The sequence below is a fragment of the Chiloscyllium punctatum genome, chromosome 32, assembly GCF_047496795.1.
Source record: "Chiloscyllium punctatum isolate Juve2018m chromosome 32, sChiPun1.3, whole genome shotgun sequence".
Taxonomy (NCBI): Eukaryota; Metazoa; Chordata; class Chondrichthyes; order Orectolobiformes; family Hemiscylliidae; genus Chiloscyllium; species Chiloscyllium punctatum.
The window spans coordinates 37657656-37680141 of NC_092770.1; the positions used below are offsets into that span (position 1 = coordinate 37657656).

The 22486-nt window shown below is 39.1% G+C and overlaps 2 protein-coding genes across 5 annotated transcripts in view; one reads left to right on the plus strand and one right to left on the minus strand.

Moving 5' to 3' along the window:
• Positions 1 to 3108: 3108 nt before the first annotated feature.
• The window catches only part of dnajb9a (DnaJ heat shock protein family (Hsp40) member B9a), a 36583-nt gene continuing 17205 nt past the window's right edge, over positions 3109 to 22486 (minus strand). The window contains exons 1-3 of one of the 3 annotated variants that reach the window (XM_072552104.1): positions 8406 to 8540; positions 5773 to 6001; positions 3109 to 4988 (exon numbers count right to left, since the gene is read on the minus strand). In XM_072552104.1, the coding sequence (XP_072408205.1) occupies positions 4549 to 4988; positions 5773 to 5989 (657 nt within the window). In that variant the 5' untranslated portion in view covers positions 5990 to 6001; positions 8406 to 8540 and the 3' untranslated portion in view covers positions 3109 to 4548. Of the gene's footprint in view, positions 4989 to 5772; positions 6002 to 7958; positions 8385 to 8405; positions 8541 to 22486 lie in introns of those variants that run through there. The other 2 variants (XM_072552106.1, XM_072552105.1) reach the window with 2 other exon arrangements.
• On the plus strand, positions 8585 to 20069 carry LOC140458061 (THAP domain-containing protein 5-like). Of its 2 annotated transcripts, none has more exons than XM_072552103.1 (3): positions 8585 to 8633; positions 15232 to 15424; positions 15521 to 20069. In XM_072552103.1, exons 1-3 carry the CDS (start codon positions 8626 to 8628, stop codon positions 16073 to 16075), a joined length of 756 nt encoding a protein of 251 aa, XP_072408204.1. In that variant the 5' UTR covers positions 8585 to 8625; the 3' UTR covers positions 16076 to 20069. The 2 variants fall into 2 exon arrangements, with proteins under 2 accessions (XP_072408204.1, XP_072408203.1); XM_072552102.1 differs by having other exon boundaries at positions 8585 to 8708; positions 15521 to 20067.

Genomic DNA, 22486 nt, shown 5'->3' on the forward strand with positions numbered 1-22486 from the left:
AGGTTACAGGAGGAGATAAATGAATTGATCAGATTGACAAATCAGTGGCAGATGAGATGTAACCCTGCAAAATGTGAGGTGATGCACTTATGATGATGGAACAAGGCAGGGAAGTACACAGTGAATGGCAAGCTCAGAGGAACAGACAGATCTTGGGGTTGAAACCTATGGAATACTGAGAGGCTTGGATAGAGTGGACACAGTAGGAAATACGAGGACCTGAGGGCATAGTCTCAGAGTGAAGAGATGACCCTTTAGAACAGAGATGATGAGTAAACGTTTCAGTCAGAGGGTGGTTGATCTGTGCAACTCCTGGCCATACAAAGCTGTGGTGACCAAGTCACTACATGTATTTACGACACAGATTGATATGTTCCCCATTGGTAAGGGGAGCTAGGGTTATGGGGAGAAAGCAGGAGAAGAGGTTGAGAAACATACCAACCATGATCAAATCACAGACCAGACAATGAGTCAAATGGCCAAATTCTGCTCCTATATCTTATTGTCTTGGGTTGCTTGACCACAGATCTTTGAAGGTAGCATGATAGGTTAATAGGATAGTAAACAAAGCATATAGGGTGCTTGCGTTTATCAATGATGGCATAGATTATAGGAGCAGGAAGGTCACGTTGAGCTGTACAGAACTTCGGCTAGGCAACAGCTGGAGTGCTGTGTGCAGTTCTGCTCAACATACCATAGTTGTGATTGCACTGGAAGGGGTGCAAAGGAGATTCACCAGGACATTGCCTGGGATGGAACATTTCAGATATGAAGAGAGGCTGTATATTCTCTGTCTTTGGAACAGAGAAAGTTGAAGGAGGAACCTAATAGAGATATAAAAGACTAAGGGGCATGGACATATAGTGAATAGAAAGCATTTGATCCCCTTAGCTCAAGGGTCAGTATCAAAGGGGCACAATTTCAAAAAGGCAGGAGGTTGAGATGAGATTGGAGGAAAAGCTTTTCATCCAGAAGGCGGTTGGGAGTCTGGAATGCATTGCCTAGGAAGTAGTTGGGGTAGAAAATCTCAACTTTCAAAAATTACTTGAGTGAGCACTGGGAAGTGTCATAAGATTTAAGGCAATGGGCCTAGTATGTGAAAGTGGGTCAAATGTAGGTAGTAGTATATATCATTCAGTACAAACTTCATAGGTTTGAAGGACCTCTTCTGTACTGTATGATTCTAACAACAGTTTTCCATAAGCTTATAAACAGTGGGTAGACCAAATGGAAGATGTACATATCAAGGCAGAGCATCGCTAGCCAAATGACTAAATTAATATTTACATCCATTTTTACCAGAGATCTGCCAGTCATATCGAAAGAAAAGGTAGTTGAGATATTGAATGATCTAAAGATCAATAGAGAATACTAGAGAAACAAGTCACAATTTAAAGTTGACATGTCATCAGGATGACATAGCTTGCAATGAAAGAAACTCAGAGGTAAGGAACTTGCAAAACTATTAACCAATAATCTTCCAACCCTCTTTCGATAGAGGCCATACCAGAAGACTGGGAAATTACAAATATTACACTCTTGTTCAAGAAATAGTGCAAGGATAAACTCAGCAACTACAGATTAATCACTTTGATTGCAAATGTGGGAAGGCTTTTAGAAATAATAATGCAGGATAAAACAAATTTACATTCACTTGTGAAATCAAAAAGACTTGCCTTTAATAAATCTGCTTAACTAGATTGATCTTTTAATAAAAGAAACAAGTAAACAGGATTGAAAAGGATAATGCAATTGATGTAGTGTACACACACTTCAAAAGAAAAGGGTCTGATAAAGAAGAACATGGGATAAAAGGTGCATAGATAAAAATTGGTTGAATGTCAAGTGAATGTTTAGTTGTTTAGCCAGACCAGGTGGTGATTACACAGTGGGGTTTTTCAAGGGTCAGTATGAGTTCCACTACTGATTTTATAACAACCAAAGTTGTGTACAAAATTTACAATAGGTACAATACTTCCAAGTTTTGTAAACTGCAAGGATAATGGTTATCTACAAGAAGGGAGTCTGGTGAAATTGGTGAATCGGTGACAAATGAAACTTCATGCAGAGAAGTGTTAAGTAATACATTTTGGTGGGAAGAACAAGGACAGACAACAAAAGTAGGCACAAATTTTAAAGCGATATAAGAATAGATCTGGGATAATGTGGAAAAATCACTGTAGATACACAAAAAGACAAAGTATTGAGTTCATAAGAAACAAAGTTACAAAGCATCTTTATAGGAAATTTTTCTTTTGGCCTCCAATTTTAGGCACTCCAGTTTGAGAGAGGATATGAAGGCCTTGGACAGAGTACAAATAAGACTCAGAAAAACTGTTAGAGAGAAGAATCTCTAGTTATATAAGCAAATTGGAGATACTGTGTTTGTTCTTTTTCACGAAGAGGTTAAGAAATTATATTGATTTCAAATCGTAAGCAATATAGATGGATGGCGTGAAAGCATCATGACAACCGGTCATCAATTTAAGGTTTACAGCGTCAAAAGTAATGACAACAGGTTTTCTTCCCCCACCTCCACACGACTATGCATCAAAGAGTTGAGGATTTCAAATTTAAAATGCCTGAAAATGGAGAATCCAAATTTGATTGTGGCTTTCAAAAGGGAAGTAAATAATGATCTAAAACATAAAAAATTGCAAAAAGCTGGCACATGTGCAAAGCATTCTTGTCTTTTATCTATTCAATGAGCTACAACCAAATAGTGTAGATTAGATTACTTAGTGTGGAAACAGGCCCTTCGGCCCAACAAGTCCACACTACCCCGCCGAAGCGCAACCCACCCATACCCCTACATCTACCCCTTACCTAATACTACGGGCAATTTAGCACGGCCAATTCACCTGATCTGCACATCTTTGGACTGTGGGAGGAAACCGGAGCACCCAGAGGAAACCCACGCAGACACGGGGAGAATGTGCAAACTCCACACAGTCAGTCGCCTGAGGCGGGAATTGAACCCGGGTCTCTGGCGCTGTGAGGCAGCAGTGCTAACCACTGTGCCACCCAATAGAGGTAGCTATTAAAATAGCCAAGTCCCCTCTTCACATTTAAATTAATTCAAAAGAATAACTGACTAAGGGAAAAGTGTTCATTTGAAACAAATGAGGTTTTAGCAACTGAATTTATTTAACAAATGCTTTTTGGAAAAGTGCAAGACATTCTGGACACAGGTTTCACAAATTTTAATAAACTAACGGAGTCTACACATCCGCAATGCAAAAACAAGTCTGTATAATAATATTGCACACATGACAGTACGCAGTGCTTTACCTGCAATTTGAAGACAATGAAATGAGGTAATTAGATCTTACAAACTCTACAATAATCAAAAGATAGTAGAGACACATATGGCAGGATAAACAAGTGATCAGAATACAACAGAAAAGGAATCGTGTGGAATATTGAAAGAATCAAGTTTGTGGAATACCTAGGGTATAGGTAAGTGGAGAATAATTAATCATTATCATTTAGAAAGCATTTAACTCTGTTAGCCTTTCAATGTTAGCTGCTGAGCGTTACAGAAGTCCAAAAAGAACGAAGGTCTGGTGCTTCTTCTCATTTATCATATTTCAAATGTTTTTATAATTACAAAGAATTTAAGTTTTTTTTAAGAGATAGTTCAAACTAAATTGAAAGTACTAAATTTAAAAAAGCAAACTTATTTAGCACCAAATAGAATTATGCACACTGCATTTTGATAAATTTTGCAGGAATTAAGCTTTTAAATGTTTACCTTCAACTATATATCACAATATCTACACTGAAGTTAACAAATTTTAATTAAGTTTCAAGAATCTCCAACACAAAATATACAATGTTACAATTCAGGTTCAAATTTAGAGCCAATCCTCAAACTGCTTTTCACAACCTTCTTTTAAACCAAAGTTCAAAATATCAGAATAACACAAGCTAAAATATTATTCAACCATAAAGACAGCTAAACAGAGAAACCAAAGCAATAAATAAGGCATGGGCTTATTACGGAGACTGTTAAAACGGAATTATGACGGATTGTAGGATGCAGTGTAGAAATTGTATTAAGGAAATTGATATATAATCAAGTAAGATTAGCTGAGTACAGCACTCTGCCTTCACTAGCCATGACAAGATGCAAGATCTGTCTTCAAATAAAATTAAACAATTTTGAACATTAGGACTAAACAATTGCATAAATTGCGTAAAGCATAACATGTTACAGAATAACCTGTTTCACCATTTTTTCACTCAAACCTGTTGCTTTACCTCCTGTGCTAGCTCATACATCATTACTATTGCTTTGTATTTATTAAATATATGCTTGAAATTACTAAGCTAGAAAATGGTGACTGTAAAGGCTAAATACAGTTTCTAGCTGAAATTAGCCCATTGCACCTAAGAAGTCTGGAAGGTTTACAAAGACTGACAGGAAAGCATTATTTTTTGTGCAACTCAACTCATTTTGCCTTTCTTGACACTTCTGCCTGGGAACAGGCCATGACAAAGATGCCAAGTAAACCATGCTGACATATTCGTATACAATTAGCAAGTTTATGGCACTGAACAGTCTGTGTACGTGGTCACCATGTTTCCTCTGCGCTGTGTAACAGTCTTGCAGTGCTGCTTGCCGGAGTTTTGGAACTTCTCAGTTCTCACTGTGTGTTTGTGAGTGCTGCCAAAACTGCTGAATGAGAACATCTTTTCCATGTCTTCAAATACATCATCGAACAATCCACCTCCAAAAGGAAATTGTCTATCTCCAAAGGCAAATTTGTGTGCATTGTGTCCCTCCTGGTGTGCCCTAAAGTGACTATCAAAATGTTTTTTGTGATGTGTTCTGTGGCCCAAGTCAAAGTCAAAATCTTTAAGGAAGTCATCAAAGTTGAAATTGAAAGAATGGGCACGATGGCCACCATTGCCTGCATTAAAAAACTGATGACCCATGTGATCATATTCTTTCCTTTTCTTCTCATCCGAAAGGACTTCATATGCTGCAAAACAAAAGGCTAATCTTATCGAAAGCAGACAAGTTGCAATAATAAACAGCAGTGTACCAAAGAAAGCAATCTTAAAAAGCTGACCAAATTATTACGGAAAGACGTAGATTTGAAGCGAGGTGTTAAAAGGGAAGAGAGCAAAACAAAAATCACTAAGCAACAGAATTTCATATCATGACATTAAGCTGCCAAAAGGGACAGCCAAGAACAGTGAGGGGAAGTAACTAGAAGAAATAACACACAGACGTGTCAGGGAGGTGAAGGTTAGCTGACAGAGGTGAGAAATAACATGTGAAAAAGGCTACTAAAGGATTCAAACTCAGATACAAGGATGATCATTTTTAAATGGATGCATCGTGGGACTAGTAGTTAACAGATCAATAAAGATAAGAAGTGAAAAGCATACGGGTCCTAGAATGGGACAAATACAGCAGGATATTAACTATAGCTTACAATGGTAGAACAGGTTAGGATCACTAAAAGTTTCATACTTGGAGATGAGGCAGACAAGGTGGTATAGTTACAATGGCGCATATAAGCTAAGCTTTCTTTCCTGTCAAAGTCAGATGCTTAATTCACTATTAAGTAAGATGCCAAAATCATGAAAGGTCTGGTGCACCTTGAGATGGTGGCTGAAAAAGGAGAACAGTCTAATTGGCAAAGATAACAATTATAGTAAGAGCTAAAGAAAATAGCTGTCGTCTTTCTAAATGACCTGAAACTACAGAAACATAGACAGATAAATTAAAATAATCACAAAGACGTCTAACACACTTACCTTCAGCAATTTCTCTGAACTTCGTCTCTGCATCCGGACTTTTATTTCTATCTGGATGGTATTTCATTGCAAGCTTGTGAAATGCTTTCTTAATCTGACGGTCAGATGAATTTTTTGGCACCCCCAAAATTTCATAATAATCCTTCTTTGCCAGTATGAATTCAGATATCATTAGAAAACAGACAGCAAAGGCAAAAACAGAGTGCGCTGCTGCCATTGTCAATACTTCCTAGAAAATATAAAGACATACATTAACATTAGCATAAATATATGTATTTCAATGTTACAAACTTCATTACAGCAAATATCCCCTTCAGTAAGGCTTGAAATTTCCAAACTCTCATTCAGATTGGCATGGAAGGCAATATAAATGTTCATTTTCTTAGGAAACTCATTTGCATTTGGAAAATTAAACAAAGCATGAAGCAAGGTAACAGTGGGAGGGGAAGTACACAGCACCATCTGACCACGTAGCACAGATTTTGCCAGTAAAAAAATATGATAATTGCTATCAGACTCTCAAAACTGCAAATATCAGGTGGCCTTGCCCCTACATTTTTAAGCCTAAGTTCATGTCAACCCAGCATTTGTCTATATGTATAGAGAAATCAGGAGTTAACATTTCAGGACCAGTGTCCATTCTTCAGAAGATGATACCAGACCTGCTGAGTTTCCCCAGCAATTTATGTTTTTATTTTAATTCACAGTTCTTCTGGTTTATTACATAGTACATTCTGGATTAGTGGTGCTGGAAGAGCACAGCAGTTCAGGCAGCATCCAAGTAGCTTCGAAATCGACGTTTCGGGCAAAAGCCCTTCATCAGGAATAAAGCTTTATTCCTGATGAAGGGCTTTTGCCCGAAACGTCGATTTCGAAGCTACTTGGATGCTGCCTGAACTGCTGTGCTCTTCCAGCACCACTAATCCAGAATCTGGTTTCCAGCATCTGCAGTCATTGTTTTTACCTCTATTACATAGTACACTTGTGCAAGGGACAGATGAAGCTGTGTAAATAATTACTTGAGGGTTTTGACAGAATGCACATTGGAAGTTTTCAAATTAAATCAAGGAAATTCACAAGTATTAATATTTCAGCTGTTATCAGTTACTTGCAAGTTCCCTTCTAAAGATGTCACTCACACCACCAATTTTCAAGAAATTCCAAAATGTCATCATAAATAGGAATACAATACACACATGTACGTTTCCTTGTACACATTAATTTGTATTAGAAAGTCTGAATGATCTTGACTCCAAGGTTAACTATGCTGAATTCAGTATTACTTTACAGTAAGCCACATTCATCATTAACCTGCAGAATTGCATAAATCACTAGCCCAATGACAGAAAAAGAATGTGTCAAGTGAATCATCCCTGAAAGAGTTTTTGTACTTTACCACTTGTCCCAGAAGACATTTTTAATTTCAATTAGATTTTTGTAGCAACCTCTGGTACAACAGTATTTTTTGCTGGAGTTGGTGCTTATTAGTATAATTCAAGTGAAACACTTCTCAGCGAGTGAGAGACATACACAGTTCTACTGAATAACAATGGGGTGTCTCTCCTCAATGGAGGGGAAAGCGTTATCATTGATTTTTCTGCTTTGCATTTTCCAACTGATTCAAGAATACTGATAAGGTGACGTTATTGCCTATCCTACTTATTCCAAAAAGGCCTGACGATTCTTTTACATTATTGGACAGTAAAAAGCTCCCAGACAGAATTCAATTTAAAAAGAGGCTGTTTGTCCCGGTAATCTGTCAGTTACACAGCTACCTCTCAAAACATCAACAGACCTTCACTTACACCCTGAGTAATCACTAGCAACTCAATCGAATTGTTTTCAGTAGTCTGCGTTAGTTTAAAAACAAGAACGGAGACTTTGATAACATTTTGCCAATACAAAGGGCACAACTTAAAACAAATACATCTTTCGTGTCGTGCTAAAATCTCAACCTGTTTTGTAACTGATTATTGCTTGTAACAAACTCGATTGTCAAAATAAAGGCCGTCGAATACAATATGACATCCATAAAGTGCAAAAAAAAATTCCATTTCAACCAGAGAACCAAAGGTCAGTCAGTGGGCGCTCCACACGTTTGGTTGGGACTTCGGTGAAGGTGGATCCGTTTCTTTGCCAAATTTCACACTATACTTCTGCAAACAAATTCCAACCATTCTCATTACCTTCAGAAAGTAAGATTTCAACCAAATTAGGCGATAGAAAGTGCTTTTAGAGTTAACGATTTTCCTCACTTCCACGTCGTGGTGTCGTGAAAATGAGTGGCACAGGAAAGCTGCAATTTTCAGCAACACAACTTGATGATGCCACGAACCCGCTTTATTGCTCAGTTGATGCGACGGCTTTGAAACACTCAACCTGACTACAAGCCTGACGCCGGCCGTGCAAATTTGCCACCAACCATTATCCCTCCACTACCGGGGCTTTCTTATAGCAGTCTTACGCAGAGGAGGGAGAGCACACGAAAGTAAACACTTGTACGATTCACAAATAAGAAAGCAGTAAAACTTAGTTAAATAAAAACCTGAAGGGAAGTACAAATAAAGCGAAACTGATTTGATTAATTTAAGGAGCAATCTGAGAGGCCTAGTCTATTTGTTAGAAGCACTCACCGGGAGCAGCTCTGCCCACTCCGCACAGAACTGCAGGAACCACCCTGCACTGTTACATCGCGTTCTAGAACCCCTTCCACCACGAATCACTCGCTCATTGGCTATCTGCACGCTGCGTCACTAATCTAGCTCGATACCGTGTTCTTTGTGATTTCACTTCCGCATTCAGGGCTCCTGCGCGTTCCGGTCTTTGCCACAGCCTTGGTTGTGTCACAACGAAATGCCTAGGTATTGCGCGGTTGCTTGCTGCTCTAATCGAAGTGGCCAGTTGTCATCTGATAATCAGAAGTTGGGCTTCTACCCGTAAGTAGAAACAGGCTGAAACATCACCGCCCATGATGCCACTGAAAAATCGAGAATCCTGAGGTCCAACGTATATATAACACCAAGTTTCAGAAAAATATAATTAGGAAATACTAATTAGGATACAACAACTTTGCTTTATTAAAGTCTAGATGGAAAGATAGCTAACACTTTTCGAGTTTTGCATGCACTGAAAAGGTAGAAATTACATCTCAATTCCAGATGTGCAGTCAATTCAAACTAATCTATGCACTAGCAGATAGTCAGTGGCATTGCTAACAAGCCAGTCAGAATCATTGTCCCATGCTTTATAATGAATAATATATAATTCAGGTTATTGATATGTCATTTTTAAATTATTGAGTATTGGTGGGATTTGGGGGCTGGAGATCTACATGTACATATTTATATCAGGAGTAATGGGCATTCAGGGCAGGGAAGTTGGTCAAATAGCACCATACAAGAGAACAAGTGTTGGAGGTACGAAGAGCAAAAAAGATTGTAGAACACAATGAATTACAAGCACAAAAGTGGTGAGGTTGCTGGTGTAGGGAACAGCAAGAGAGCAGACAATGGAGGAAGCAGAAAAAAGTATTTCATGTGGGAACAGAACTCAAGCTCCATTCCAACTAATGCTCCCAATATATAACTGTAACTTGTACTGATTCTTCATGTCAAAGGTGTGATATATCTCAAGGCACATGAATAAAATTTCACACCAAGCCATATGTCAGATAGATAACATAAAGTCTAATCAAAGAGATAGGTTGTAACATATATCTTGAAGGACAATAGAAAGGTTTATAGAGGACTTCCAGAGTTTAAGGCCATGGCAGCTGAAGACATAGTCACAAAAAATTAGGAACGCTGAAGAGGGCGGAATTGGAGAAAGACAAACATCTAAGGAGGTTAGAACTTGTTCGAGGAAAAGTATGAGTGAAGTCATGGAGGCTTTTGAAAAAGAGGTATTAGACATTTAAAATCAAGATGTGGAGGTGCCGGTGTTGGACTAGGGTGCACAAAGTTAAAAATCACACAATACCAGGTTATAGTCCAACAGCTTTGTTGAGAGTACAAGAGCGCTGCTGCTTCATTAGGTGGCGAGTGGGGCAGGATCATAGGACACATAGTAAAAGATCAAAGTGTCATACAACTGAGGCGATATATTGAACAAAGCTAGATTGCTGTCAACTTTTATAAAATCTTTAAGTTATCTTGGGACTGATTTGAAAGAAGTTCTGGGATTTACATATTAATGAAAGCTTGCATTCCCATTTTAAGTGATTAAAGACTTGACAGCAATCTAGGTTTGTTCAATACATTGCATCAGTTGTGTGACACTTTGCTCTTTTACTATAAATTTTGTGTCCTGTGATCCTGCCCCACTAGTTACCTGACAAAGAAGCAGTGCTCCAAAAGCTTGTACTTCTAATAAGCCTGTTGTTTTAAAATCAAGGCAATGCTTCAACAGGTATCAATGTAGATCGAGTAATAAAGGGTTAATGGGTGCATGGGATTTAATAAGAATCAGAACACAGGAAGGAGAATTTTGGATCAGGTCAAGTTTAAGCTGGATAGAATACAAGAGGCTGCCCAAATTTGCATTGCTTTAGTAGATTCTAGAGGTAATAATAGCACAGATAAAGATTTCAACACCTGAGGCATGAGCAAAATTATACAACATGTACAGTTTTGCATGTCAGGAATGGGGAAAAAGTGGTAGAATAGTCATGAAAGAAACATGGGAAACAGATGACCTAGTTGATTGCCTGACTGGCACTCAAGATCCAGTGGGATGAGAAACTATAGGAATTGCCTGTGGGAGCGGCAGAGTCAGAATCATTGCTGACATTTAAGCGGCAATTGGATAGGTACATGGATGGGTGCTTAAGCTAGGACAAATGTTCGGCACAACATCATGGGCCAAAGGGCCTGTTCTGTGCTGTATTGTTCTATGTTCTATGTTATGGAAGAGATCACATAGCCAACAATAATTGCAAAAAAGACAGCTCAAAGATTCACTGCTAATGGAGCAGTGATGGACAAACATGAGGAAATAATTGTGTCATAATTAGAATAAGGTGTGAAATCCCAAACAAAGTGGCTGTACAAAGAAATAGGAGATTCAGAGGATAGATCATAGAAATCATAGGAATACAAAGAGGTAGTTTTAGAACTATGTTCTGAAGCTGTTTGTGCTGGCTGCAGTGCTAGCATAACAAGAGCCAACAGTGTAAGATATGCTGCTGCAAGACATACTAACGATATCACATTGTGAAAATCCTAATTCACAACCAATGTCACTTAGGTCCTCATTCACTTCATAGTCAACTACAACAAATTGAAAAATGAAACTGAAAAATTAGGTTCATTTTTTGAGAATGTTCTGTGTGCTCTTAGCGCTCCACTATGGCCTCCACAGCATTATGACAGATACTGTATTGGTGTAAAAATTAGCTATAATTATGCAGGTCAGAGAAATAATGATGTCAAACACCATGCAACAATTTGAAGATTATTGCCCCAGTCAACTTCTTGCAACTCAACATTTGACCAGTAACAGGAAGAATGTCCTCTCTGAAATTTGCCACATGCTGCGTTCACAACTATAATGTCAGAGCAGGATAAAGAATACATTGTCAGTGGCAGTGAAGGTGACTTTTGTGAGAAGCTGCATTGCATCTGACTCCTTTTGGGCTAATGGTAAAGAAAAAGCATCTTACAGTTTGCGTAAGAGAAGTCACTGAGACTTTCAACTTAATGATAGCTAAATAAATATATATTTCATTCCCTCTTGCCAAAGATAAGCATCATGATTTGTTAGGATTATAAGCTTCCCCGTGATGCAGGGTGTCACTTACTGACAGCACAACACTGTGGACACTGCTTGTCAACTTTGCCCTAAACTAGAACAAAAATGAATTCCACAACCTCAGTGTCCATCAAGCATGTGACCATACATAGGCAATGTAACATTCAGGTCAACATTTTATCGTCTGGCAGTACCTATGAGGTCTTTATTCTGTATGACTTTGCTGTGTAAGCTGCATCGAGCCAACATCTAAAACCAAAGGGTGGCTGCTAGATGATAAGAGCTATCCATGAGCCATTGACTCCTGTGCACAACCGATTCACACAGTGAAACCCATTCTGCCATATGAAATCTGATAGAGCAGCACAACAGAATGATGGAATATTAATTCTGTTACTTATAAGGACTGTACTCCCAGATGTTACAATTTCTCTCTCCTAAATAAGTACCCAAACAATTGTAGTTGTTATTTGGTGATCATTTACAGAAGTTCTTCTTATGTGCCTGCTTTTCCTCAAAGATTCCTCATTACCTGTGTGTGGTCCAAGTGATTCTTGTTAAATGTCTCAGAAACTACTATTATCTTGTTTATATTTCAAGTTTCACATCCATATAGAAATGTTGAGAAGATGTAGCATCTTGATCATCTCATTTTTCTATGGAGGTGTTCATATTCTAAGAGGCCTCACATTTAAACGTTTGATTTGCAAATGTTACATGTTTTCTGATGTCTTTATCTCTTTTTCCATCAAAATTATTCAGCACCCAGATAAAAAAAATCAACTTGTTTTGTTTATTTTGATTTCACTAATATTTTGCATCTGGATATACTCCTTTTTTTGTAGTTTAATGATAATCCATATCTGTTATTATGACAGTTTTATCTAGAAGTCTATAGACTTTACTTCATATCTGCTACAATTATTGTGTAATCTGTCTATCTCAGATTATTTATATTCTTTCCAACTATTGAACTTCCTAACAATACCCTGGGTCAAAATCTTGGAATTCCCTCCTTGATGGCATTGTTGGTTTACGTACACCGAAAGGACTGTAGTGTTTAAGAAGACCGCTCACCACTAATCTTACAACAGCAGTTAACGATTGGCAATAAATGCTGGTCCAGCCAGAGACTTTCCATAAATGAATTTTAAAAAACTCCTATACATGCTCTGTAGTCATTTCATAAGACTTTAAGAACTAGGAGCAGAAGTAGGCAATTCAGCCCCTTGAGCCTTAATACAATCATGGCTGATCTCATCTTGGCCTCAACTCCACTTTGTTGCCCACTCTCCATCACCCTTCAACCCATTGCTGATTAAAAATCTGGTGTGTTCTCCTTAAATTTACTCAATGTCCCAGTCACACTCTAGAGTCCATAAAGCTATGACCCTTAGAGAAGTAATTTTTCCTCATCTGTTTTAAATCAACTATCCGTTATCCTAAAGGTATGATCTCTTATTCTAGATTGCTCACATGAAGAAACATCCTTTCTATGTCCACTTTGTAAATCCCCTTTAGCCTCTTATATCCCTCAATTAGATCTCTTCTCATTCTTCTAAACTCCACAAAATATAGGCCTGAACTGCACAATCTCTCTTAATAAGACAAAGCCCTTACCTCTGGATTCAATTTCATGAATCCCCTCTGAATTGCCTTCAATGCAAATACATCTCTTCTCAAGTAATGAGATTGATATTGTTCACAATTTCAATGTGAAGACTGGGAAATTCTGGAAACAGAAAACAACCTTGTCCAAATTTTAGTTATCCATTCTCTGCGATTATTATTTATTCTGACTGTTGCTGTTTGGTCACTGTACAAGTATTGAAGCAGACCTTAATCTTCAATGTCAAAAAACATATAGAAAATGGGTGCAAAGAATTAGGATCTTATTGCCAGGATTCATTGTAATTAAAACTAAAACTGCACATTTTGTGATAGAAGCTAATTTTTTTCTTTGACCAAACTCTAATTTTCCGAAGATACTTGTAACTAACAGCACAGGCAGCTATGAAGGTTCACTGCCTGATCAGTCAGTTGTACAGGTTTACTGCTCCTTTTTTCACTTACCATGTGGTATCTGCTCTTTCACTTCATCCCATTTTAAAAGTAACTTTGTTTTGAATTTTTTTACCAAAGTTCCAAAACAACGCAACAGCTTATAAAACAGTAATTGCTGCTTCAAGAATTTGAGGAAATCATCTCCAACACAGGAAAAAAACCTTTAAAAAAAGGAGCGGCTCCTACAGTCACAATTTAGTCCCATCCTCCTCTTGGATAACAAGAGGAAAAGACATTGTGAAACTTGAAAGGGTTCAGAAAAGATTTACACGGATGTTGCCAAAGTTGGAGAGTTTGATCCACAGGGAGAGGCTGAATAAGCTGGGGCTATTTTCCCTGGAGTGTCAGAGGCTTATAGAACTTTATAAAATCATGAGGGGCTTGGGTAGGGTGAACAGCCAAAGGCTTTTCCCCAGGGTAAGGAAGATCAAAATTAGAGGGCATAGATTTCAGGTGAGCAGGGAGAGATTTAAAAGGGACCTAAGGTGCAATTTATTCACACAGAGAGTGGTACATGGATGGAATAAGCTGCCAGAGGAAGTGGTGGAGGCTGGTACAGTCATAACATTTAAAATATATTTGAACTAGTATATGAATAGGAAGGGTTTAGAGGGATTAGAGGGATATGGGCCAAATGCAGGCAAATTGCACTCGTTTAATTTAAAGACTTCTGGTCGGCGTGGACAAGTTGGACCGAAGGGTCTGTTTACATGCTGTACATCTCTATGACAATGACGCTATAATATTCCACTTTACGTCACGTCATTTTAATCTCTGTCCCCATTTACAGAAAGTAGTAGCTCAAACTGGAGTAATGCTATACAGATGTTGGCAGCTTTTTTGTAACACACTGGCTTACCAAGCTTTCTTCCAGAAAGCAAATGGTCTTATTCTGATCTTCATGCACATGTACAACCATCAACAGACTATTATTACTTTGAAGATTGAAACTGGACAGTAAATGATATGGAAAATATAATACTAACATTAGATTTCACTGTGATGGTCAACAGGGCACAACATTGGAACAGCACAACCACAGAGTGGCGTACTGCCTAAGTTGATCCATGTCATATTCAAGCACCAGGGCATACGATAAGTCAATCCACATCGACAGTAATGTAAAAAAGTTTCCATTTGGAAAATAAAGAATCTGCAACTTGCATCACAAAAGTAAAACATTTTATTAGGAAATGTATGTATTTATGATGACAAGTTTTAAGAAGTATTATTTAAGTGGGCATCATTTTTAATGAGGATATAATCCAATTGATTTATTAAACATTTCCAAAAGCATATTCCTATTATTTAGCCCCTCATATTTTGATTCACAGGAATACATTACAACCAACAATAATGCTAACATATTTAACCAGTCTTGAACTCATACACATTAAGATAGAATTTGTATTTCAGTTATACTAATTTAGAAAGTTAATCTTTTACAATGTGTTAATTAACTATTTACCATCCTCATGCTGGATCAGAGTATGGAGGAAAGAGTTTAATGGGCAGGTTTAAGAATATCTAACTAAATATCGCTTAATATTAAGACTAACTTCAGTATGAGGAGCAGCTCAATAATAAACTTCACAATAATGTATAAACCTTTAATGTAACAAACATTTTGTTTTCTCTTTAAAAAAGGTTTCCACTGCAAAACAAAGAAAGACTTAACAAATGGATCAAAAACATGAAACATGACAACTGGTTCCCCACAAAGCATCAATGCATATGTAGTGAACATTTTACTGCAGATTCATTTGAATGGCGCTGGGGTATCCGTTATTTGAAGCCACAGGCTGTACCAACTGTTTTCCCATTTTCAAGTCATCAGCAGGTAAGATTAACTCTGACTTTGAAGTGGGTTTGGGGACATTATAATGCAATAAATGACCATGTTATCAATTCAAGACCCCAAAACTTTATCTTTCAGAAGAAGAAACTGTGTTCTCGATATATTCGTAGGAAAACTAATTTTCCAAAAGAACCATCAGAAACAAATCCCCAAAACTTTGGACCTGCTGCAACAAATGATGTAACGACTAAAGAAAGACTAGAATCATCAGTTCCTAATGCAGAGTGCGATGAGCAATCCCAAAGGAATTCAGAACTTAACACTGCATCTGAGTCACTTGGAAATCCAGAACAATCTTTTGACACCACATTAGCTGAATCCTTCATAACAATAAAAGAGCTCGAAACAAACCAACTGTTCAATGATCAGCAACCCTTTGTCACTGAAAACGTTCTACAAGTTGAGCATTCATATTGTAGACAGGATACTGGCAAGGCCCAGCTCTGGGAAAAGATTTTCAGATTACAGAAGAAGATAAAAAAACTTCAGCAACAAGAGCAGAGGACTGCAGCAAAGCTTAAAAAAATGGAACAACTCATTGAGCATCTGAGAAAAGAAGATCTTACTTCTGAAGAAAAAATGAAGGTTATGGAAAACTGTTTGACAACATTTGAGTTAACTGTGTTACAATAAATATCATTTGTGATTATAGAGTCATAGAGATGTACAGCATGGAAACAGACCCTTCGGTCCAACTCGTCCATGCCGACCAGATATCCCAACTCAATCTAGTCCCACCTGCCAGCAGCCGGCCCATATCCCTCCAAACCCTTCCTATTCATATACCCATCCAAATGCCTCTTAAATGTTGCAATTGTTCCAGCCTCCACCACATCCTCTGGCAGCTCATTCCATACACGTACTACCCTCTGCATGAAAATGTTGCCCCTTAGGTCTCTTTTATATCTTTCCCCTCTCACCCTAAAACCTATGCCCTCTAGTTCTGGACTCCCCAACCCCAGGGAAAAGACTTTGCCTATTTATCCTATCCATGCCCCTCATAATTATGTAAACCTCTATAAGGTCACCCCTCAGCCTCCGACGCTCCAGGGAAAACAGCCTCAGCCTGTTCAGCCTCTCTCTGTAGCTCAGATCCTCCAACCCTGGCAACATCTTTGTAAATCTTTTCTGAACCCTTTCAAGTTTCACAACATCTTTCCGATAGGAAGGTGACCAGAACTGCACGCAATATTCCAACAGCGGTCTAACCAATGTCCTGTACAACCGCAACATGACCTCCCAATTCCTGTACTCAATACTCTGACCAATAAAGGAAAGCATACCAAATGCCTTCTTCACTATCCTATCTACCTGCGACTCCACTTTCAAGGAGCTATGAACCTGCACTCCAAGGTCTCTTTGTTCAGCAACACTCCCTAGGACCTTACCATTAAGTGTATAAGTCCTGCTAAGATTTGCTTTCCCAAAATGCAGCACCTCGCATTTATCTGAATTGAATTCCATCTGCCACCTCTCAGCCCATTGGCCCATCTGGTCAAGATCCTGTTGTAATCTGAGGTAACCCTCTTCACTGTCCACGACACCTCCAATTTTGGTGTCATCAGCAAACTTACTAACTGTACCTCTTATTCTCGCATCCAAATCATTTATGTAAATTACAAAAAGTAGAGGGCCCAGCACCGATCCTTGTGGCATTCCACTGGTCACAGGCCTCCAGTCTGAAAAACAACCCTCCACCACCCCACCCTCTGTCTTCTACCTTTGAGCCAGTTCTGTATCCAAATGGCTAGTTCTCCCTGTATTCCGAGATCTAACCTTGCTAATCAGTCTCCCATGGGGAACCTTGTGAATGCCTTACTGAAGTCCATATAGATCACATCTACTGCTCTGCCCTCATCAATCATCTTTGTTACTTTATCAAAAAACTCAATCAAGTTTGTGAGATATGATTTACCATGCACAAAGCCGTCAGTCCTTGCCCTTCCAAATACATGTACATCCTGTCCCTCAGGATTCCCTCCAACAACTTGCCCACCACTGAGGTCAGGCTCACTGGTCTATAGTTCCTTGGCTTGTCCTTACCACCCTCCTTAAACAGTGGCACCATGTTTGCCAACCTCCAGTCTTCCAGCACCTCACCTGTGACTATCGATGATACAAATATCTCAGCAAGAGGCAATTACTTCTCTAGCTTCCCACAGAGTTCTCGGGTACACCTGCTCAGGTCCTGGGGATTTATCCACCTTTAACCGCTTCAAGACAATCCAGCACTTCCTCCTCTGTAATTTGGACATTTTGCAAGATGTCACCATCTATTTCCCTACAGTCTATATCTTCCATATCCTTTTCCACAGTAAATACTGATGCAAAATATTCATTTAGTATCTCTCCCATTTTCTGTGGCTCCACATAAAGGCCGCCTTGCTGATCTTTGAGTGGCCCTATTCTCTCCCTAGTTACCCTTTTGTCCTTAATATATTTGTAAAAACCCTTTGGATTCTCCTTAATTCTATTTGCCAAAGCTATCTCTTGTCCGCATTTTGCCCTCCTGATTTCCCTCTTAAGTATACAACTACTTTCTTTATACTCTTCTAAGGATTCACTCGATCTATCCTGTTTGTGCTGACATATGCTTCCTTCTTTTTCTTCACCAAACCCTCAATTTCTTTAGTGATCCAGCATTCCCTATACCTACCAGCCTTCCCTTTCACCCTGACAGGAATATACTTTCTCTGGATTCTTGTTATCTCATTTCTGAAGGCTTCCCATTTTCCAGCCGTCCCTTTACCTGCGAACATCTGCCTCCAATCAGCTTTTGAAAGTTCTTGCCTAAAACCGTCAAAATTGGTCTTTCTCCAATTTAGAATTTCAACTTTTAGATCTGGTCTATCCTCTTCCATCACTACTTTAAAACGAATAGAATTATGGTCACTGGTCCCAAAGTGCTCCCCCACTGACACCTCAGTCACCTGCCCTGCCTTATTTCCCAAGAGTAGGTCAAGTTTTGCACCTTCTCTAGTAGGTACATCTACATACTGAATCAGAAAACTGTCTTGTACACACTCAAGAAATTCCTCTCCATCTAAACCTTTAACACTATGGCAGTCCCAGTTGATGTTTGGAAAGTTAAAATCCCCTACCATAACCACTCTATTATTCTTACAGATAGCTGAGATCTCCTGACAAGTTTGTTTCTCAATTTCCCTCTGACTATTGGGGGGGGTCTATAATGCAATCCCAATAAGGTGATCATCCCTTTCTTATTTCTCAGTCCCACCCAAATAACCTCCCTGGATGTATTTCCGGAAATATCCTCCCTTAGCACAGCTGTAATGCTATCCCTTATCAAAAATGCCACTCTCCCTTCTCTTTTGCCTCCCTTTCTATCCTTCCTGTATCATTTGTATCCTGGAACATTTAGCTGCCAGTCCTGCCCATCTCTGAGCCATGTTTCCGTAATTGCTATGATATCCCAGTCCCATGTTCCTAACCATGCCCTGAGTTCATCTGCCTTCCCTGTTAGGCCCCTTGCATTGAAGTAAATGCAGTTTAACTTATTAGTCCTACCTTGTCCCTGCCTGCCCTGACTGTTTGACTCACTTCTGTTCTCAGCTGTACCTGTCTCAGATCGATCTCTTTCCTCACTATCTCCCTGGGTCCCACCCCCCCACCTTACTAGTTTAAATCGTCCCAAGCAGTTCTAGCAAATTTCCCTGCCAGTATATTAGTCCCCTTCCAATTTAGATGCAATCCATCCTTCTTAAAACCTATCTTAAAAATGTATACCTTTCACAATCTTCAAAATATTTCTGGGTCTTGCTGTTAAATTATTCAATAAGAAAATTGATTTGAATATTGAAAGGTTTTAAGGATGACCAGTAACTAATATAATGCGAACAAAATGTTAAGGTAACCATTATTAAGTCCTTCTCGATCTTGTTATGATCCTGTTAGTGACGATTAAAGTTTAAAGGAGAAATGTGAATGCCCAGCAATTAACCATAGAACTACACAAGATTTCTTTTTTTAAGCAAAAATAAACTTGATTGCTTGTCTAAAAGAATTAAACAAAGTAAACACTACTAATGTTACGTGATATCAAGTTTGGAGAAAATCTGTAGCTCATGACGAGGTTCTGGATGTAAGTTAGCTCGCTGAGCTGGAAGGTTCATTTTCAGATGTTTCGCCACTATACTAGATTAACATCATCAATGACCCGCTTGCTATTATGTATTTAGGTTTCCTTGGGTTGGTGATGTCATTTACTGTTCTTTTTCTCCGGGGGGGGGGGTCCAAGTTGATGTGTTTGTTGATATAGTTCGGTTAGAATGCCATGCTTCTAGAAAAAATTGCATCCATCCAGCTCGTTTCATCTTCATGGCAATGTAGTGTGCACAGCATATTCCAAGGTAGAAGTGTACATTAACTATTTGTTCAATCTAAAGGAAACATGAATAACTTGAATCCTTATTGGAAGAACTGCAGACATCATGTCCCCAGTGATTTAGCTAAGTATGCCATGATGTGGCGGTGCCAGTGTTGGACTGGAGTGGACAAAGTCAAAAGTCACATGACACTAGATTATAGGAGAAAGTGAGGACTGCAGATGCTGGAGATCAGAGTCAAAATGTGGTGCTTGAAAAGCACAGCTGGATAGGCAACATCTGAGGAGTAGGAGAGTTGGTGTTTTGAGCATCAGCTCAAAGCTTCAAGCATAACACACTTGTGATGAAGAGCTTATGCCTGAAACATCGATTCTCTGGCTCCTCGGATGCTGCCTGACCGGCTGTGCTTTCCCAGTACCACACTTTTTGACAGTATATTATAGTCCAACAGGTTTATTTGAAATCATAAACTTTTGGAGCGCTGCTCCGTCATCAGGTGAAGCCACTTCATCTGATGAAGGAGCAGTACTCAGAAAGCTCATGACTTCAAATAAACCTGTTGGATTATAATCTGGTGTCGTGTGACTTCAAGTAAGATCTCCTGTTGTTTTATGACCTTCATCCTTTCATTCTGACAGGTCTTTTATTCTCTCATGGCATGTGGGTGACAGTGGTTAGGGCAGCATTTATTGCCCATTCCTAATTTCCCAGAGAGCAAGTTGAGTCAAAGGTCTGGATTCACATGTAGGCCAGATCAAGTAGAGATGGCAGATTTTCTTGCTTAGTGGATGTTAGTGAACCAGATTTTGTTTTTTTTTGACAATTCAGAATAGTTACATGTTTGCCATTGGGCTTGCTTGATGATTCCATAGTTTTTTTTAAAACTTGAATTCAAATTAATATTTCATCTGCCATGGTGCAATTCAAAACCATAATGCCATAAGATATAAAAGCAGAATTAAGTCATTCAGCCCATTGAGGTCTGCTCCACCATTCAATCATGGCTGATATGTTTCTCAACCCCATTCTCCTGCTTTCAACCTGTAATTTTTGATCCTTTTACGAATCAAGAACATATCCATCTCTGTTTTAAATACACTTAGTGACTTGGCATCCGGAGCCTTCTGTGGCAAAGGGTTCCACAAATTCACCACTCTCTGGCTGAAGACATTCCTCCTTATCTCAGTTCTAAAGGGGCATAAGATCACCCCACATACATAAGAACTAGGAGCAAGAGTAGGCCATCTGGCCCTTCGAGCCTGCTCTGCCATTCAATAAGATCATGGCTGATCTTTTCGTGGACTCAGCTCCACTTACCCACCCACTCACCATATCGCTTATTTCCTTTATTGTTAAAAAAAACTATCTTAGCTTTAAAAAGGTTTACTGAAGTAACGTCTATACTTCACTGGGCAGGGAATTTCATAGATTTACAACCCTCTGGGTGAAGAAGTTCCTTCTCAATTCACTCCGAAATGTGCTCCCCCTAATTTTCAGGCTATGCCCTCTTGTCCTAGTTTCACCTGCCAGTGGAAACATCCTCTGTACTTCTATTTTATCTATTCCCTTCATCATTTTATATGTTTCTAGAAGAATCCCCCCTCATTCTTATAAATTCCAATGACTAAAATCCCAGTCTACTCAGCCTCTCCTCATAAGCCAACTCTCTCAACTCCAGAATCAACCTAGTGAACCACCTCTGCACCCTCTCTAGTGCCAGTACATCATTTATCAAGACACCAAAACTGCACGCAGTACTCCAGGTGTGGCCTCGCCAGCACCTTATACAGCTGCAACATAACCTCCCTGCTTTTAAACTCAATCCCTTCAGCAATGAAGGACAAAGTTCTATTTGCCTTCCCAATTACTTGTTATACCTGCAGACCAACCGTCTGTGATTCATTCACAAGGACCCCTGGTCCCTCTGCAAAGCAGCATGCTGCAACTTTTTTCCATTCAAGTAATAATCCTTTTTACTGTTACTTTTATCAAAATGGATGACCTCACACTCATGAACATTATATTCCATCTGCCAGACCTTTGCCCACTTGCTTCAAGTATCTATGTTTGCCTGCAAAGTTTCACAGTCCTCTGCACACTTTGCTGTGCCACTCATCTTAGTGTCATCTGCAAACTTTGACACATTACACAAGGTCTCCAACTCCAAATCATTTATATACATTGTGAATAATTGTGGTCCCAACACATCCCTGAAGCACAGCATTAGTTACTGATTGCCAACCAGAATAGCACTCATTTATCACCACTCTTTGCCTTCTGTTAGTCAACCAATCTTCTATTCATGCTAATACTTTACTCGTTGAAAGCCTTTGGAAATCTAGGTTCACCACATCCACTGGGTCCCTGTTGTCCACCTTGCTTGTAATGTCTTCATAGAATTCCAAAAGATTTGTTAAGCATGACCTGTCCTTCATGACCTGTCCTTCATGCTGCGTTTGCCCAACGGGACAATTTCTGTCTAGATGCCTTGTTATTTTTTTCCTTGATAATAGACTCAACCATCTTCCCCACTAGCTAACCAGTCTATAATTCCCCATCTTTAGTCTACTTCCCTTTTTAAACAATGGCATCACATTTGCTATTTTCCAATCTGCGGGAACTGCCCCAGAGTCCAGTGAAGTTTGGGAAATTACCACCAGTGCACTTGCTATTTCCCCCACCATCTCTTTTAGTACCC

What these genes read in the sequence shown, in the direction of transcription:
- LOC140458061 (XM_072552102.1), top strand. Translation starts at nt 8,626, where the DNA reads ATGCCTAGGTATTGCGCGGTTGCTTGCTGCTCTAATCGAAGTGGCCAG. An exon ending in CAGAAGTTGGGCTTCTACCC is followed by an intron (nt 8,709 to 15,231) that starts GTAAGTAGAAAC and finishes TCTTTAAAAAAG; the next exon opens with GTTTCCACTGCAAAACAAAG. An exon ending in CATTTTCAAGTCATCAGCAG is followed by an intron (nt 15,425 to 15,520) that starts GTAAGATTAACT and finishes TTTATCTTTCAG; the next exon opens with AAGAAGAAACTGTGTTCTCG.